This window comes from Ips typographus, linkage group LG7 (assembly GCF_016097725.1).
Source record: "Ips typographus isolate SLU linkage group LG7, UJ_Ityp_2.0, whole genome shotgun sequence".
NCBI lineage: Eukaryota > Metazoa > Arthropoda > Insecta > Coleoptera > Curculionidae > Ips > Ips typographus.
Window position 1 is genome coordinate 7,950,739 of NC_138428.1, and position 20,466 is coordinate 7,971,204.

The 20,466-nt window shown below is 38.3% G+C and overlaps 2 protein-coding genes across 2 annotated transcripts; one reads left to right on the forward strand and one right to left on the reverse strand.

Moving 5' to 3' along the window:
* Positions 1-4,670: 4,670 nt before the first annotated feature.
* LOC145731959 (uncharacterized) lies at positions 4,671-5,594 on the forward strand. Its single transcript, XM_081983953.1, has one exon. It carries the CDS (start codon positions 4,671-4,673, stop codon positions 5,592-5,594), a length of 924 nt encoding a protein of 307 aa, XP_081840079.1.
* Positions 5,595-17,958: 12,364 nt separating this feature from the next.
* Positions 17,959-20,262, reverse strand: LOC145731569 (uncharacterized). Its single transcript, XM_081983405.1, has 2 exons — positions 18,453-20,262; positions 17,959-18,338 (listed from the first exon to the last, which is right to left on the reverse strand). The coding sequence occupies exon 2, from the start codon at positions 18,336-18,338 to the stop codon at positions 18,000-18,002; it is 339 nt and encodes a 112-aa protein (XP_081839531.1). The 5' UTR covers positions 18,453-20,262; the 3' UTR covers positions 17,959-17,999.
* Between the last annotated feature and the right edge of the window lie 204 nt (positions 20,263-20,466).

Genomic DNA, 20,466 nt, shown 5'->3' on the forward strand with positions numbered 1-20,466 from the left:
TACACCTACGTTTAATCTATCAAGTGATTGCCCCATTACATGTTTAAATAAATATGAATAGTCCGCAAGATTAAACAACTGAACTTATTTTTTAAAGATTTCATATTTTAATAATTATTTGGACGGACTAGCACAAGTTTGGTATCAAAACTATGTAAATGATCCAAAAAATGTATTTAATACTTGGGTAATAATTCGAACAGATTTTCCAAAAGAATTCGCAGCCATTTCGTAAACTTAAATTTGGATTAAACACGCGTAAACATCGGGACAATAAAGACAATAAAACTTATTATTATGACTTACTTACTTTGGCAAATGAAATTAACCCGGACATGTCTTTTGAAACTTTTAGAGATTATTTCGAAAACTATTTAAATCCGTCGTGTTTTGAAATGTACTATTTGCTAAGCTCTAATACAGCCCAAGTTAAACAAAAATGATTTCTACTATTGAAATGTATCACGAGAAAAGCAAATATATTCTGGATTTGATCAAAATCGAGGTATAAGAAACAGTAATACCAGAAATAATTGTTCACTAAAATATAAAAATTTTAATCGAGGTAGCAGCAAGTTTTACTATTTTGGACAAAATAAGAATTTTTCTACACATCAGGATCCTAGTAAATGTGAAAATTCAATGTTAAGTATCGATGAAGTTGCTCTAAACTCGACAAACATTAAAGATAGCAATTTATTGTCAATCAAAGCTTCAATAAATAACGAGGACAATTTGTTTGATGTAATTTTAGACACAGGATGTGGACGAAATTTAATTGATTTAAATCTTGTAACTAACATGTCTCTATCATCAGAGAGAATCCATTTAACTTCAGTAGGAGGTTCTACTGTTAACCCAGTTGGTACTTCAAAAGTAACTCTAAAAATTGACAACATAAAGTTTGATATTGAAGCATTAGTAGTGAAAAACCTTTATAAACCTCCAATTCTGGGACATAATTTTTTCTCGAATTTTAACGCCAATGATTGATTACAATAAAAATATTTTGAGTTTTTCAACGAACAACAACGATAAAGTAACAGTTAATCTCAATCGACCTGATTTTGATGTTACATCTAAACTATTTCTAAACCAAGTTCAGAAAGAGTATCTAATGGGTGTAGAAATTTCTGACGTCGAAAAAACAGCAAAAGTTGCGCGAAAATATATTGTAAAACCAAATATGCTTGATTTAACGAAATTCAATTTTATTAAACGAGAGTTATTTATATCCAAGAAATCTGTGTGTAGGCACACCATTTTTGCAAAATGGGCACAATTTATACAATAAAATTGTCAATAAGGGATTTGAAACAGTTCCTATTTTAAAAAATCAATCAATATAATTTAAACGTGACAATATTATTAGATATAATATACCGCAACACAATACCAATATACAGTGCGTTTTTTTTAACGCGCAACATAGGATTTTACGTGTTAAATTTTTAAGCACATGTCAGACCATGTTATTTTAGAACTACAAGTATAAAACTTGACGGGTGGCTGTTTCGTACCCTGGAGGTTAAGCAAGTTTACCAATTGGGCTTAAAAAGTGATTATAAACTGGCAAAAAATCATCTTTTTTCGAAAAGATTTTATCTTTCCATACTCCCTGTATGTATGATAGGTGCTTGTTGTTTTTGATACTGGCACGGCGGGTAGCAGGTAAAATTTGGCGTAGAAAGTAAAACAGGGTGATCATTAACTTTATATCAAGAAAGTTAAGAACAAAAGAGGTATTTTTATAAGTGAATTGTTCAAAGTGACCTCAGTTTGAAGCCAAACAGTATTCCAAACTATCATAAAATGCCCTTTTGACGTTCAAAAGATGTCGGGCCATGATGCAGTCAAAATATGTCACTCTATACCTGCTACCTGCCCTGCCGATATCAAAAACAAAAAAGAACAATGCATACAGGGAGTACAAAACGATAAGATCTTTTCGAAAAATAATTATTTTTTGCCAGTTTTTAATCACTTTTTAGACCAAATTGGTAAACTTACTTAAGCTTCAGGGTACTAAAGACACACCCGTCAAGTTTTAGACCTGCAGTTCCAAAATAACATGGTCTAACATGGGCTTAAAAATTTAACACGTAAAATCCTATGTTGCGCGTAAAAAAAAACGCACTGTATATAAAGTTAAAGAATAGCTTTTTTATATATGTGTACTAGCACATTAAACTCATCGTTTTATGATAATCTACATACTAATACAAAAAAAAAACTATATACGATGCTAAGAATAATTTTGTTATAAAATATGATATTGTATATTAAGCCTTAAGTAGCACATATTAAACTTTGTTCTTATATTTCATGTAACACTGAGGACTATATGAGAAGGAAGCCAAAGCAGACTATGATGAGCATATTATCTGTACATTGCTGATGAGTTCCAGGCTAGCCGAATTATCGATTGAATAATTGACCCACACCACAAACATTTATAGGACATTAAACATAATAGTGTTAAGTGATGTGAGATGCGAAGTTTTGGATCTTAAGACTAAGCCTCTATTAAAGTTTTCTTAGGGTTGCGGTTTTTTTTTTGCTATTACTAGGAGCAAATAGATTTACGGTTGATTAAAATAAAGTGCATAATTGTGATTATGTATATTTACTGGAGACAAAAGATTTTAATAGATTGTCTTGTTAAAATAAGTACTAACTCATTATTAAGAAATGACTGCAATCAGTGTCTTTGGACATATTTAACCGTGTACCATAGAATACGTAAACTTACTGATCATTTATTGTAATTGTAAACTTACTGATCAATTATTGTAATTGTTTCACATGTATGTAACCTTTAAATTTATATTAGGATATACCGTATATTTTATTATTTTTTGTTGAAAATAAATAGTTATTTTTCTAACAAGTGCGGAAAGCGATACTTTTACGCACGCGATTGCACTTGATTGTGGAAAGCAGTTTCGTCGACGAAGCAGTCGAGTGTGGAAATGATGCTTTCCACAAGTGTTAGAAACAAAATTTTTTCTACGAGAGGTTAAAAATTATACCTATCTCAAAAAAAAATCAAAAATTATTTATTTAAAAAAAATATTAAGCTTGTAAGAGCTGGATAAATACATTTTTTTCTAACTTCGTAGTACTTTTCAACACTAGGAGCAGTTCATCCTTCAAGCTCTTCACCTGGTTTTCATTACACCACTTTGAAAATACATATTCCTTGTTGTAATGTTCTGTTGATGTTGACGGTAGTAAATCCAAACTTTTGGCGGTTGACCCGGTGCATACGATGAACTCTGGAAGAGTTCTTCATCCGATAAGTCCAATGACTTAAGAATAAAAAAACAACATAAGTGCAAAACCCAAAGTAGAAGATGAAGGTGTCAATGATACCAGCAATCCTAGAAGTGAGAAGCAACACAAGGTTTGGTAATCAATGAATGAACTTTTGATGACCTCTGAATCCATTTATGAAAATGTTGAGACTGCTCATGAAGAACTTAGCCAGGTTACAATGTTACAATGCTTCAATCATCTGAGGCCACTACAGAAACTGTAAAAAAACTATTGAGTTTAGCACAATACAGAAAGAAAAAAATAAAATAAAACATTAAAAAGAAAAACGCAGGGCAAGACCTAAGTACTCTTTTAACAACATGCAATAAAGTTGGTCAGAACATCAACGAATTAATTGGAAATACTCAAAAAGATGAATACAAACCATCGGACATATTTGGCATTTTGACATATCTGACACATTTGGCACTTTCAGCTGTCTGGGCCATTCACTAAAACAAGTCAAAGGCAAAAAAAAAACAAATCACTCTTCAATCTAAAATATTAGTGCTTGTAGCAGAAGCTATATTATATAAAGATTGAAGAGTGATTTGGAAAAATCTTAATTATCCTTGGGCAGGTGGGAGGTTTGAGCACATACTGAAAAATGGCACGATGCTTTGATGGCGCCACTAGTCCTCGTACTAAAAAATAGGCATATCTTGTATTTTTCCGTTTCTGCACGTGGTCGTTAAACTTGTGTCCACTGATTTTTTCTTTGTATTGGTTAAATGTTAACGTAAGTTTAATGTTTTTCTATTTATTCAAGTTCTCTTATGTTATAGGCATCACGTAATATATAAATAAATAATACCAAATATTCGCTTAAAGTAGCATTTTTCAATCATGTTATATTGATCACAGGTGGGATGTTTGAGCAAAAATATAGCGGGACTGTTGGGCATGACCATAGATCCCCACAGGGAGCGATAAACATGTCCATAGGTCCCTCACATTTTGTTTATTTCCAGGATATCATGCCTTTTCGATATAAGAAAAAGACGGATCGCGTAGCAGTTCCATACCACATTATAAATACAGCCGTAGAAGAAGTAAAAGCAGGAGCAAAAATCTTACCCAGAGCAAAGAAATATGGAATTGCACGGTCGTCTCTTCAACGTTACTTAAAATTAGAACAACCTCGAAAGAATCCAGCCAATAAATATATTACTCGTCAGATCTTCACTAATAGTGAAGAAAAACTTCTTGGAGATTACTTAATCAGATGTTCACAGTTACACTATGGGTTGGGAAAACTTTCTACAAGAAAACTTGCATTTGATTATGCAGTTGCCTTAGGCAAACGTGTTCCTGAAAATTGGAGCTTACATAAATATGCTTCGAAAGACTGGATGAGGGGTTTTATGGAGAGAAACAAGAATTTGTCGTTACGTACTCCTGAGGCTACCAGCTTATCACGTGCTACCAGTTTTAATCGTAAAAATGTAGGTGAATTTTTTGGTAACTACAAAAATGTGTTGGACCGATACAAATTTGGACCAGAGGCTATTTATAACGTTGACGAAACTGGCTTAACCACCGTTCAATCCACGCAGAAAGTATTAGCGACGAAAGGATGCAAGCAAGTTGGACTTGACAATGACTTGACAATGACTTCAATGACTTCTGCCGAGAGGGACACTTTGGTCACATTGTGCTGTACAATAAATGCACTTGGAAATTATATACCTCCTTTCTACGTCTTTCCTCGTGTAAACTTCAAGCAGTACATGCTAAGCCGCGCTCCAGTGGGATCTGATGGGGCAGCCTACCCATCTGGCTGGATGACTGCTCAAAATTTCGTTTTGTACCTCAAACATTTTATCAAATTTGTTAAATCATCGAAGGAATCACCTGTTTTGGTGGTGCTTGACAATCATGAAAGCCATATTTCTGTAGAGGCTTTAAATATATGCAAGGACAATGAGATAGTGATGGTAACGTTTCCTCCACACTGTAGTCACAAGCTCCAGCCATTGGATTTAAAAAGCGCTGTTGGCGCTGTGTGGTTGTTGCCTAATGTTAAGGCCTGTGATCCATCTGATATAATTTTAACAACCACCTGTTTTGGTGCTAGATGCTACGGATATATGGTTTTTTGGAACATCTTGGAGAGTGTTGTGGATTGGCAGCAGTTTTTGTTCGTTGCTGGAGCCATTTTAAGTGTGAGCTTGGGTGGATTGGTTGCCTGTTTTTGGTATACTTTGTGTTCCTATTTTACATCACAGAGCAACCTGTTCTATGTTCTTTGGATCAATTTGGTTTTGAGAGTGTGAACCAATCCACAGTAGTGCGACCAGCTGAACCAGGAAGTCGAGATGTCGACTCTCCTCGGTCAAGAAGATCAAGTTAAGTAGTCCATTCTTCAAAATTGTTCCAACACGGAAGTGACCAAGCCAGCCGCCAGAAAATGCTAAGTCCTTAGCGTATGAATTTGTGTAAGTACCATTGTTGAATTGTTAATTGTTAGTGTGTTTATGACCGTATTGTGCAGACCCATTTGTGTATACTGTATTTAATAGATTTAAGTGTTTAATAGAAAACTCAGTGTTTGATTCCATCCTTAAAACTGAGATCCCGGTAAGACGTTTAACGTCGTGAGTCAGTTTAATTAATGAATCCGAAAGGGCTCATAAATTAAACGTGACATTTGGTGGCAGAGAAGACTTGAAAATTTGAAATTTGATTCTGGAATCTTGCATGAAATATTTTTATTTTTAGAACTAAAAGTAGCATCCTTTGGACCACATGAGAAAGACTGTGTGTTGGTTATGGATGAAATGGCAATCACGCCAGGTACATCCTATGACACATCTCTTAAGAAATATTTTGGCAATGTAACTGCCTGATCACTCTGGCCTGGCTACTCATGTATTAGTATTTATCTTGATCTTCTTGACCGAGGAGAGTCGACATCTCGACTTCCTGGTTCAGCTGGTCGCACTACTAGATTTTAAGCTTGTTTTAAGGTAGTTTTAATTTAGAATAACAATTTTTATTATCTTTTAATTTCATTTATTTCTTTTTAATCATGACTATGTCCGTTGCACGAATGCAACTTCGTGGGTTGGTACGCCAACTTCACACCGCTAACGCTGAGCTCTTTGAGCTCAAAGATGAGGAGAGAAAGGCTTGCATTTCTAAAATCTCTGAGATCTCCAACTCAATCAAGGAGATCAAAAAATTGATCAAGGAGGACCACTCCCCAGTGAGTGAGAAGTGGTGGCAAAATGCCACTATTGCTGAGTTGAGGGACGAGATCTCTCGTCTCAAGTGGGGCAAGCAACTGCGTCCCCAAGTAGCTCGCGTGCTACAAACCCGCCTGTCATCATGTGTGGGTTTTAGACAACAGGCCTGGGAGATCCAGGAGTTTTGTTCTTGCCCGAAGAGAACCAAGTGTGTCCATCGGGACTTGTCGGCCTACCTTTGGGCCGAATTCAACGACCGCGTCGAAGCGGTTAAAAAGATCTTGATTGCGGCTAACACCGCAATGTTTGAGAAGAAGGCCCAACAACAGGCCAAGAGAGCGACTCGCTTTGTCGCAGACGTCAACATTTGGTTGGCGTTGAAAGGATACACCTGCGTTTTGCAGGTTGATGAAGACCATCGCACCCTCGTGAGACAGGGCCTGACCGGTGGCCAGAAGCGGCGCTGCAATGAGCGCGCTGCCTCTTACCTGCATGGAAACTTGCAGGAAAACATGATTCCCAACAGGTACGCCATGTTGGTTTGTGACGAGGAGGGGGACAGCGAACCCCTGAGATTTGTCGCGCGTTTTAACAAGCGCGCTTTTGTTCGCAAAGTGCGAGGTGAGAAGCGGCAGAAAAGAGCCGCTTACATCAAGCGCACGGTGTCGGAGGCCGTCCAAAGAAACGTCGATCTCGCCAAGAAATTGCGAGAGAAAATTGAAAACCTCAGGAATCCTGGGTTTGCTGTCGACTTCGTCCCTGATGGAGGGCCGGACTGGACATCTCACGTAAGAGACTGGGAGAAGGGGTTGGAGTCAGCTGCCCCTTTAGTTGTAGAGAAGCCGAAAGGCAAAAAGAACCAGAAACACCGCCTGGCAGAGAAAAGAAGAGTCATCGAACATGGAGAAGCCATCATCAAGGAGGTTTCTCAAAGTGAACTTGGTGTTTCGTTCATCAGCGAAGAGATGGTGTACAGGGATAAAAAATCAAAGGCCGTCCGAGTGGAAGAGCCTACTCCCGTCACAATCAACAGTTCCACGATCTCAGACGAACTGTGCAGGCCCAGAATTGAGAGAGACAAGCAGGTTTGTCTCGAGGAATTAAGAGCGCTTGAAGCAGAGCGCAAACAGAAAATAATGGTCGTTCAAGTTAAGAAGAGTAGTCCTCGGAAGACCATAAACTACGTCGACGACGACTTGTTCGTTAGTCAGGGGCATTTGGCTCACTGCATTTCAGCGGACGCCAAAATGTCGGCTGGAATTGCTCTTGAGTTTGGTAGACGGTTTAAACAAAGACCACAAATCCTCGCGAAGTCACCGCAGGTTGGCGAGGCGGTTGCCGTCGCTTATGGCAACAGAATGATATTCAACCTTGTCACAAAAGAAAAATACTATCAGAAGCCGACTCTAGGAACAATGGCGGCTGCCTTGAAGTCTATGGCAGAGAAAGCAAAGAAACTTGGCATAAAGAAGATTTCCATGCCCAAGATAGGATCAGGCTTAGACAAATTGTCTTGGAATCTTGTTGCTAATTTGATTGAATTGCATGCTGGTGACATCGAGATTGATGTGTATAGCGGATCCAGAAGAGCAATAGGAAGAGATTCCAGAAGAGGCAAATTCGTCATCGAGAAAGAGCAGACGAAACTGGAGACAAATCATGTCACTGTTGTGAGGCGTGGTGAGGAAATCATCAGAAGACCGTTCTCTGATGCCTTAAAAGAAAACCTTGGTCCCATCGTTGACAACGAAAGGCATCTGTTTCCTCGTCAAGAACATTACTTAAATGGAGAGAGAACAGTTTTTAGTTACGATCGAGAGAAGAAGACGGTAGTTGGTTGGAGCGAAGGGAAACTGGTGGCTGGTGTCCGTCACGGGTTCAGTGATGTATTTGGCATAGACGACGTTATGGGAGTGGGTGAGTTGAAGAACTTACCTGATGAAATTGCCGTCAATGACAAGAAATTTGCCTTATCTGACAAGTCGATTTTCATCAATGGAGAGATGGTGCCATCTTTTCTTTATGACGGATATTTGCATAGTGGGACTCCTGTCTTATTTCAGAACCAGGTGGTCTCTTTGATCACCTGTTCTGCTGTTATTGATGGAGGTCTACACTATGCTCTCTTGAACGCTCGTCGGCTTTCGATCAGGAGTGAACCAGCCATGTTTTGGCATTCTAATAGAGCGGAATACTGACGAACTTTACTTGGGAAGATCACCGGCCGATCAGTGTGCTGTTGGAAGGGCGTTAATGTACGAATCTGAAGACGGTACCATCACAACATCTATGAGTGAAAGAACGGAACGTTGCACCATCGCTTGCTTGACGCCGATGAGGAGACTTGTAATGATTGAGCAACAGCCTGACTTTGTTAGGTGCATATGCCCTTTGCTTTATAGTTTTGCCGGGAATGTTCAATATCTGGAAGAGAAACACTCAGTTGTACACCCGCAGGTTCTCGTATATAAACATCAAATGGTTGTAAGAACTAAGGCTTATAAATTGACAACAATTTATGATTTCAGCGGAAACACTCCATGTAATTGGGGTTTAGCCTCACCAAACGAGAGATCCGAGACCATTGGGGTGTTTGTTTGTAAAAAAGGATTGTCTTTGCCGACTCCGCAATTTAGACTGCCAAATTTGCCTAACATCAATGCAGCTAGAGTGATTGATTGGTTTATCTGTTTACTTATCTTTATCATAGTAGATAGAATGGGTCATGGATTTTTGGGGTTGATAATCACCGTCTTGATGGCTATCTATGTACCTATCATGGCCGATACTTGTTCTATGCAGGGCTTTGTTGATGTGATGTCACACGTTACCACAAATGGAACTCATGAGATCTACAGAGGTAATTTCTTGGTCAGACCTGGGTATTGTACATCACTGGGTGGTCACACCTTGATCACTTTTAATAAGATAGTCGTCGAAAGGCAATATGATAGAGTGGGAGTTATACCATTGAGAAAGCGGGTCGATTGTGTCCAGTTCGACTGGAATTGCCCAATGACATCTTCTTTGGCATGCACACAGCCCCGAGTTTCATGTAAGAAGGAGTGTGAAAAGGATGGTGACTTCTTCTTTGAGAAGTGTGAGTCGCAGAAGACATGGTCCGGGGATACTTGTTTCAGTAGTGGAGCTACTCATGTTGACACCTGCATAAGCACCGGCAAAAAGAGCGTTGATTATTTTGGACTTTACTCCTTAATAGAAACATCAAGGAAAATTAAGATCTTAATGACCTATAAACGTGGAGCAAAGGAATATCAAGCTGAGTTACTCTCAACTGAGTTAAATGTTATCACTGATCTTGATATAAGAGGAATCGAGATCCAACCTGTGTTACCAACTTTTTACTCACAGGTAATTACTCACACCGATGGGGAGCGGTGTTCTATGCTTGGAACTTACCCCGAAAAATATTGCCCAGGAGCTTATGAGAAGGACAAGTTTGTCCCTTTCAATAGGGAATGTTTAAGACCGGAATTTGATTGGCAAGAAGGACATTATGTAGTCAAAAATTATGAAAATAACGGGCAAGACTACTTTTCTAATAGTTTCGTTGAATGTCCTGCTGATGTGGAAATAGTAAATCCTTTGGAATGGGAGGAGTCACTAACAGCGACTTACAATTTGAAGAGTGCACTGCTAACACTAACTGCTACAGTCCCGATAAAGGTTAATAAAGAACATACCTATTGCAAGAACATGTCTGGACTGATAGAGAAATACACTCCAGGAATAAGATCGTACTACAAACACACCGTAGTAACAGTGAGACAAATAGCAGATGAAGAGTGTGTATTCAAGATCATCGTGTCTCCGTGTTCAGTGTCAGGATCTGCGGAAGCTGCAATCTCTAAAGGAAAAGTGGTTTCTTTCTTTGTGTTGTGTGGAATTTCCACACCATCTAAGATTGATTTGGTTGGAGAAACCTTGTCATCAAGATTGGTTAAAGAATCATTCAGTCGAGATCTTGACTACACTGTATTCAATAAGTTCGTGAATACTATTAATTTTGGAAATAACATTACATCCACATTAGGAGAATGGTGGAATTCAGTACAGAAAGCCATGCCTGAATTCATGAAAGTAACATCGTCTTGGTTCGTAACATCTAGGCTGATGACGATTGTCATCGCCTTAGTATTTGGGTACTTCGCCTTTCAAGCTGTATTGTCTGGTGCTTACATAGTGGCCGGCGTTTTGATCGCTGTTGGCGCTGTGTGGTTGTTGCCTAATGTTAAGGCCTGTGATCCATCTGATATAATTTTAACAACCACCTGTTTTGGTGCTAGATGCTACGGATATATGGTTTTTTGGAACATCTTGGAGAGTGTTGTGGATTGGCAGCAGTTTTTGTTCGTTGCTGGAGCCATTTTAAGTGTGAGCTTGGGTGGATTGGTTGCCTGTTTTTGGTATACTTTGTGTTCCTATTTTACATCACAGAGCAACCTGTTCTATGTTCTTTGGATCAATTTGGTTTTGAGAGTGTGAACCAATCCACAGTAGTGCGACCAGCTGAACCAGGAAGTCGAGATGTCGACTCTCCTCGGTCAAGAAGATCAAGTTAAGTAGTCCATTCTTCAAAATTGTTCCAACACGGAAGTGACCAAGCCAGCCGCCAGAAAATGCTAAGTCCTTAGCGTATGAATTTGTGTAAGTACCATTGTTGAATTGTTAATTGTTAGTGTGTTTATGACCGTATTGTGCAGACCCATTTGTGTATACTGTATTTAATAGAAAACTCAGTGTTTGATTCCATCCTTAAAACTGAGATCCCGGTAAGACGTTTAACGTCGTGAGTCAGTTTAATTAATGAATCCGAAAGGGCTCATAAATTAAACGTGACATTTGGTGGCAGAGAAGACTTGAAAATTTGAAATTTGATTCTGGAATCTTGCATGAAATATTTTTATTTTTAGAACTAAAAGTAGCATCCTTTGGACCACATGAGAAAGACTGTGTGTTGGTTATGGATGAAATGGCAATCACGCCAGGTACATCCTATGACACATCTCTTAAGAAATATTTTGGCAATGTAACTGCCTGATCACTCTGGCCTGGCTACTCATGTATTAGTATTTATGCTGGGTGGTATTACAAGCCGCTGGAAACAAGTTGTAGCATATTATTTTACCAGTTACTCTGTAAATGGGGACATATTGTCACGAATGGAAAATCCGTTAATTGGGAAGTTGGACTGATTAACTTAAAAAACATAAGAGTATTCGAGGATTGCGAAATATTAAGCGCACGAGGCAAGGTCGCATCACGATGCACCGAATGTGTCATGCACCGAGTGCACCGTATCGGTGATGAGTCACCACCACCTGCTTTGCAGAAATGTGAAAAACAAGCGACAATAACAAACTGCGTCAGCCGATCAATCGGGTATAAAATACGCCGATTTTAGCAGTATAGGATAAGTGTGAACCGATCAACGGTAGTGCGACCAGCTGACCCGAGAAGTCGAAATGTCGACTCTCCTCGGGAAAAGATCAAGTTAATTAGTCCGTTCTCCAAAGTTGTTCAAACGCGAAGTGACCAAGCCAGCCACCAGGAAATGCTAAGTCCTTAGCTTGTGACTATGTAAGTACAATTGTGGAATTGTCAACTTTTAGTGTTTATAACCGTATTGTGCAGACACGTTTGTGTATACCATATTTAATAGATTTAAGTGTTATATGAGAAAAACTCAGTGTTTGATTCTATCCCTAAAACTGAGATCCCGGCGCGACGTTTAACGTCGTGAGTCAGTTTAATTGGTGAACCCAGAAGGGCTCATAAATTAAACGTGACATTTGGTGGAGGCGCCGGTCTGTTTTGGGATGGATAAAAAACAATAGTTGAGTTTTTTATTTTTATTTTTTGGGGATGATACCGAAATTTTAGGTATTATTATCTTTTGGCTAGGGATAGTAACGTTGATTTATTCAGTGATTTTTTGGGGGTTACCTTTGCTATTGAAGCGTTCATTTGAGAAAATTTTGGTTTAATATGGGTGGTACATCTTCAAAAGAGGAGGAAATTATTATTTCCCAAGCGGGAAACAGTGGAGGTGTATCAAATAGTTCAGGAAAAGATAATTCATGGTCAGCAAAGGAAATTTTGATTATTATTTTTCTGTGCATGGGGGTATTAATGCTTGTGTATTTTAGCGTCAAAAAAATTATTAGTTTGATGAACAAGCAAATTCGCAAAGAAATTGCTAGGAATAATCAAATTGTTTAAAAAAAAAATCGTTTAAATTTTGACCGAAAACTTGAAAAATCGGAATAATTAAAAATAATGCCAAACATTTCGTATTAAACTTTACATGAGTGAACCAAGTGACAAATCACGAGTACGAACTCGCAGTAGAGCTCAAAGTATATCAGACAAAGAAAAATTTGTTTTGCAACAAGCACTAGCCCAAGGAAAAAACCCCGAAAAAGTCTTAAAAGAGTTGAGAGAGTTTAAACCCGCGCATCATAGCTCAACTGTCGGTTCCTCTGTTTCTGTGCAGGCATCGATATCTGCAGGTGCCCCAGAAGTTGACAGAACAACTTTTATTCACAGTTTAACAAGTAGTGAGGACGAGAACAGCCCTTTCGAAAAAACTGTCGTAAGTGCTCAAATTGAAACCCCGCGAATTCAAACAACCAAAGCTTCGACTTCCCGAGTTCAGAAAGCTAAAGATTCCAAAGCAAGATCACGATCCCCAGAACAGTTTTTTAAGCCAAGAGCTTCATTGAGTAGGACTCCGCCTAAACCGCGAGAATCAAAAGAGTTCTGGCAAGAAAGTCCCTTAGAAGTGGTAGTGCCAGAGCCTACCTCATCCCGCCCCACGGATTTATTACAAGGTTGTAATAATCCTTGCCCACCCCCTGTAATTCGAAAAAGAAACCGTGCCATACGTCCTAACAATACTCCAGTAATGGCTAACATGACTTTACAAGCAGCTTTGGCTGAGCCAAAAACTCCGGCCACCCCAAAGTTTACATGCCCATCTACATTTAACCCTTCTATTGACTCCCAGTATTTTTATAAATAAATACGAAAAAGCAGCGATTGTGAATAGCTGGTCAGAAAATCATAAAATATCCTATTTGGCTAATTTTTTGGAAGGTCCAGCCCATACGTGGTTTAGTAATTATATTAGTGAGCCAGAGAATCAGATGAAAACATGGCTAAATATTAAATCAGATTTTTTGAAAGAGTTTTCAGGAGAACAGCCACTCCGACAGTTAAAATTTAGATTAAACACCCGCAAACAGCAAGACGTCGAGGATATTAAAAAGTACTATTATGATCTATTGGCAATCGCAAACGAGATTGACCCAGAAATGACTTTTGACGCGTTTAGGGATCATTTTGAAAATGGTTTACATCCGTCTTACTATGAGATGTATTATTTGCTTAGTTCTAGCAATAGAAATTTTGACGATTTAAAGCAATTGGTGATTAAAATAAGCGATATAAAAGAAAGGACATTGGTAAACCAAATGACACAGAGTACAGCTTTATTGTCAGTATCTGCGGCAGTGAACAGTAACAGTGGTAATAACCCAACAAACCGGCAAAGGACCTGGAATGACACCAGGCCACGGACATTTTTTAATAGGAATTTTTCAAATACGGTTCAAAATCAGACACGAAATGCCTATGTTCCAAGGGTGAATAATTTTAGACCCAATCAAAATAGTCCGAGGAACAACTCATTCAATAGGGGGCGACAATTTGTAAGAAACAATTCGCAACAACCCCGGAACCAGGATACTTTTAATGGGAACAGAAATCAGTTTTCTAATCAGAACTGGAGAAATAATAACAACAATAATTATTTGCCTCGTACGAGAACGCACGACGGCCGGGTTATTTGCATTGATTGCCGTAGGCCCGGTCACGTGTCTTGTAATTTCAATAACAGGCCTTTCCAAAGGAATGCACCTCAAGGCCGAAGAAACCCAAACGACAGAGGACAGTTTCAAAATTAAGAAGCCCGAACGAAATTGTCCAATTATCATCTACGGGCACCAGTAAGACATTAATAGTACATATCACGGTTAACGATAAAGATAACGTCCCTGTTTTACTTGATACAGGAGCTTGTAAAAATGTAGTCGACATAGATTATATAAGTAACATGAGACGGTTACGAGACAATATACAACTGATAACCGCAGGAGGCTATCCAGTTCAACCTCTCGGTAATTCTGAGGTAATTATAAAAGTGAATGGCACAATTATTTCCATTGAGGCACTAGTGGTGCAAAATTTATCAAAAGCCTTAATTTTAGGACATAACTTCTTGGCTAGTAAAAAATCATTAATTGACTATAATACCAATACTGTGACATTATACCATGAACTTGACCCATTGATTTTACATTTTGGCAACAATGTCAACAACAACATAGGGAAAATAGAACAAATGGAAGATACTAATAAGGTATTCGCGAACGTCGAGATTGAGTCAACCGCGCGAAGTTTGAAGGTTGCACTTGAAACCGACTACATAGTCGAGGTTGGTCGCGAGATAACGGTACGACTGAACTGTGCCTTATCTCCGCACGAGTTCAAGAAGTACTGCTTTATCGAGAACAATAAATACCTACGACCAAGAGGATTGATTTGTTCAAATATTTTTGTAAGAAATGGCAAATGGTACATCAAAATTAACAATATGAGGTTTGAAAAAGTGTTCATATTAAAAAATTCCACAATCGGTTATTTAGAGAAAAATATAGAAATGGATATAACAAAAATTCCAGTTCATTGTATTGATGAAACTGAGGATGATAAAGAGATGATTACCATGAATGACCATAATCTAAGCAATATAACGAACCCAGAATTGTGTAACAAATTACAGACATTACTTTCAGAATATAGTGACGTTTTTTCAAAAACACCAAAATATATGGGAAAAACCGATGTCATTGAACATGAAATTGATGTAGGGAATGCTAAACCTATAAAACAGAAACCTTACAGAGTGGCACAAAAAGAAAGAGAGATAATAGATGAGCAGATAAGAGAAATGGAACAATACGACATAATAAGACAAAGTAACTCGCCCTGGGCAAGTCCCGTCGTATTAGTAAAGAAAAAGTCTGGAGAGACACGATTTTGCGTGGATTACCGCAAGTTAAACAATGTGACAGTGAAAAATTCATGGTCAGGATCTAATATTGAGGATATTTTGACTTACTTAGGAAACGCCAAATATTTCTCATCGTTAGACATGTATTCAGGTTATTGGCAGGTCAAAGTAAAAGAAGAGAGTAAGCCACTTACTGCCTTTACAGCGCCAGGTCACGGATTATGGGAATTTAATGTAATGCCTTTTGGATTGTGCAATGCTCCGGCAACATTTCAACAGTTAGGAGATGTAGTGTTTAGAGATTTAAAATGGAAGGAAGTTTTAATTTACATGGACGACATTATAATTTTTTCTAAAACGATAGATGAACATTTGGAAAAATTACGTAAAGTTTTCAATAGACTCCGAAGTGCAGGCCTAACACTAAAACCCAAAAAATGTAAAGGGTGTACAAAGTTTTTTGGGACTTTGTAACTACTACCGGAAGTTTATAGAAAATTTTGCAAAAATTGCACGTCCTTTACATGATCTAACAAAGAAGCAAAATAAATTTGATTGGCAGGACATACATGACAAAGCGTTTGAAACACTAAAACAAAGATTGATTAGTGAACCAGTTTTGGCACATTTTCAACCAAATAAAGGATGTGAATTGAGGGTAGATGCATGTAAAGATGGAATCGGAGCAATATTATTGCAGGAAGATCATGAAAATGCGTTACACCCAATAGCATATGCAAGTAGAAGCCTCAGTAAAGCTGAAAAGAATTATTCGATAACAGAACTTGAAGGGTTAGCAGCTATATGGGCGCTATCGTATTTTAGACATTTTATTTATGGAAAACCTATAAAAATAGTGTCTGATCATCATGCGCTATGTTGGTTAAAAACCTTGAAAGAGACTACTGGACGTTTAGCGCGTTGGGCGTTAAAGTTATCAGAATTTGACTACACAGTACATCATAAATCAGGAATTGCTCACAGAGATGCAGACTGCGTAAGCAGATATCCTGTTTTGCCAGCAAATACGAAAGTACAAGAAATTGACGAAATACCAACCTTTTTATTGGATATGCGTAACATTGCAGAATTGCAAGCAAAAGATAAAAACATTTTGGAAATAATTCAGGCTATAAAACATCCTGAAGAAGCTACAATTGGTATACGCAAGCAAGCGAAAAATTTTAGGCTTGAATCAGAAGTTTTGTACCGTATAAACCCGCAGGGAGTGGGCCGGACTAAACTTTTAGTGATACCGCAACAGTTAATAGGGGAAATTTTGTACTCCCACCACTCAGAACCGCTGAGTGGCCATTTGGGATTGTCAAAGACCCTAGCGAAAATAAAACAAAGATACTATTGGCAAGGGTTGCAAAAGGACGTGGAACGTTTTGTAAAAGGATGCCCGGATTGTCAGGCCAGGAAAGGCCAACAAAATCAAAAGCCTATCGGTCTGTTACATCCTATTCCAGTTGGCACCCCATTTGAAAAAGTTGGAATAGATTTGTTAGGTCCGTTTCGCAGAAGTAGCAGCGGCAAAACCATGATAGTGGTAGCGACAGATTACGCCACAAGGTGGGCGGAGACTGACGCATTACCGAGCGGCAAAGCCGGACCTGTAGCGAAATTTATACTGGAGAGAATTATTACAAAACACGGTGCACCCAAGGAATTGTTAAGCGATAGAGGGAAAGTTTTTCAATCAGAATTGGTTACGGAATTGCTAAAAAAGATGGGGACAACGAGTCAGTTTACTACTGCATATCATCCCGCAACTAATGGCTTAACAGAAAGATTTAATAAAACTTTAGCCAATATGTTATCTATGTATACTAATACTGATCAATCAAATTGGGATGAATATCTTCCACATGTGACTTTTGCGTATAATTCTGCGAAACAGGATAGCACTAAATTTTTACCATTCATGCTGGTGTACGGTCGTGAACCTATTTCACCAACGGAAGCAAACTTATTGCCACCCTTGGAAAGTAGTAATAGCGACCGAATTAGAGACATTGGTTTAGCAGTCAGAAATTTGGCAGTTGAAAATATAAAACGGCGTCAAGACATAGATAAATTACGTTATGATTGTAAACACCGCCATGTTGAATTTGAAGTGGGGGACCAAGTAAAAGTTTTCACCCCTATTAGGAAAGTAGGAAAAAGTGAAAAATTACTGCTTAGATGGTTTGGTCCTTATTACATAAATCGAAAAATGTCTGATGTGGACTATGAAATACGAAAGGGCATTTCGCAAAAATCTAAAACTGAAATAGTCCATGTAAGCAGAATTTTACATTACCATGACCCATGGACACCAGAAGGAACCCCGCAACTAAAATAATACAAGCATTTGGGTTAATATTTATTTATTTTTGTTTTTTTTTGTTAATCTAAAAAAAATAAAAATTAACCGTCTTGGCATTACTGCCAATGGCTTCAACAGCCAAACGCGGCGCCACCACTGGTGAGGCGTCGTTGACGCCGCCTTCCTCCTCTACTTTTTCTTCTGGGGAGTTTTGACCTCCAGGGGGAGCCTCCACCTCACCTGCCACTTGAGGGGGAGCCTCCACCTCGCTGGCCGCAGAAGGACCAGCATCAACTTCAGGCCCCAGTTTGAGGCTGGCCGCACCCACGGTTCGTCGGGCCCGCTGGGCAGCCAATAGGGCCATCAGACGGGCACCGCGGCCCCGGCCCTTTTCGATATCTCCTCCTCCATTTCCAGGTTCCATCTGAAAGGGAAAATATTGTTAACATTGGATAGCGAAACAAAGTGAATTTTTCTTTGGAAGGAAAACTATATGGAAATAATGAATAAAAAGGAAAAAAAAAATACTTATACTTACTTTCAAATATGACACGATGCACTACAAAAGACTCGTATGACACGACAAAATGCACTGGAAAACGACTCGTATGGGTCAGACGACGAACTGTGGAGAATGTGATAAGAAAACCGTATAAATACAATTCAGATCCCTCTCCACCGGAAAGCCAGGATGCTGAAATTAGCAAATTACTTCCAGACGATGAACTTGTCAAATGTTAAGGTTATCAGAGAAATGTTTTCCCAACAGTTAAATGGTGCACCATGCTTAAACCCATGGGATTCGCTGATTTGGCCAGTTCGGAATAATATCTTAATGAGACCAGACATTGTTCAGTGCAGACCGATTAATGCATAAGATGCAAGAATGCAATTAAGCATAATGTTTAAACAAAGTAACAATTATAATGTACGGCTCCACATATTGAGCTGTGTACCTATTTTTACAGGGCCCAAGGATTTTATTCTGTTATCTGCGTCTGAATTTTTATTGCGCAAATTCTTAAAATTCAAGAACAGATATCAGTTTAATTTTCCCTATAAGATAAAAAATGGTTACATGTAATGGAAATAAAAACATTGAATATTGTCACAAGTAGATTTTCGTTAATTACTTAGTCAGCAAATAATCGGCCACTGACCGAAACAAGTCGTCGACCACTTGAATTGCAAAATAAGCAATCGAACCTTTTAGAACGGAAGCTAGCTAAGGTGTTGCAATCGCCAGTCAGCAATAAGTCATCAATTGTTCGGACAATGATCCAAGTGCTTAGACAAGCAATTAAGAAATTGAACTGACTAAGGGATCGCAATACCTTACAATAAATAGCCGAGAAATTGGGAAAGAAAAGTTAGTTAGAAATTATCCGCGAAACTAAACGGTTCGGTCGCGAAAGTTAAGGGAACTCTACCTTGACACTTACCCTCGTCCAAAATGGTTTGTGCTTTTATTATCATGTAAGTACGAACTTGTAATTTATAAATAAGCCAACTTGTGTCTGACAATGTGTACAAAATCAGTCTTCAACTTAGTTTCTCTCTATGAATAAACGTTGTTGTTTTTGTTATCCAATCTTTGAGTTTAACTTGACTACGACCCCAGCCTACACGTTCCCGCGTTACGACTAAAAATTAGATCGTGACAACTTGGTGGAGGCGCCGGGTAATTCTAAATGTAGGTCTTCATTACCTACATTTCATAATTAGCATGTATAACTTGAATTAAAAATGTATAATTTGAAGAAAAAAGTTTGAACTATGAATGAATATACAAGGTTTATAAACGATATCGTGGAGACTAAAAAAAGATTGGACACCCTATACAATGAGGTTTGTTCTAAAAAATTTTACGAAAAAACTAGTGAAGCAAACGAAATAATTGACCTTTTAAAATACTTCTCAAAAATAAAAATTACTGTCAAGGTATTAGAAACCACGCTGATAGGGAAAACTGTAAACAAATATAGGAAATTAGGGGGTGCAATAAGTTTCTGGGCTACAAAGATAGTACACAAATGGAAACTTCAGTTAATTATTGAAGAAGAGATGGAAGAGTTTTTCAGTGAAATTGAAACTCCCGAATATTGAAAAGGCGCCTAGTGATTTTTTTTTATTATTCTATTATCATTATTTTTTTTTTTTTATTTTTTTTTTTTGTCAGACTAAGTTCGGCTATGTGCAAATGTGTTTTTTTTTATGGGAACTAATGATTGCCTAAGGTGAATATTTGTATGCGTATATTATTTCTAAATGAGCAGTGGGGATAAAAGAACGACACGTAGTGCGGCAAAAAATAAATTGGATTTAAGATTGCAAATTGGGACATCGCCCACCCCATCGCATTCGCTATTTGACCCTCCCCTAAGCAGCACCACCGTAGGAGATCTCTGTCGTAGTCCAAAAAAACAACGCTTTACATTCGAGATTCACCAACCGCAAAACAGTCGAAAACCTGCCGACATAGCCCCAAGCCCTAGTAGTTTGTCCGATTCGGACGTCGATCAACCACCCAACCCACTAGACCAAACGGTCAT

Excerpts from the sequence above, each read along its gene's own strand:
- LOC145731569 (XM_081983405.1), bottom strand. The coding sequence starts at position 18,338 with ATGGAACCTGGAAATGGAGGAGGAGATATCGAAAAGGGCCGGGGCCGC.
- LOC145731959 (XM_081983953.1), top strand. The coding sequence starts at position 4,671 with ATGAGGGGTTTTATGGAGAGAAACAAGAATTTGTCGTTACGTACTCCT.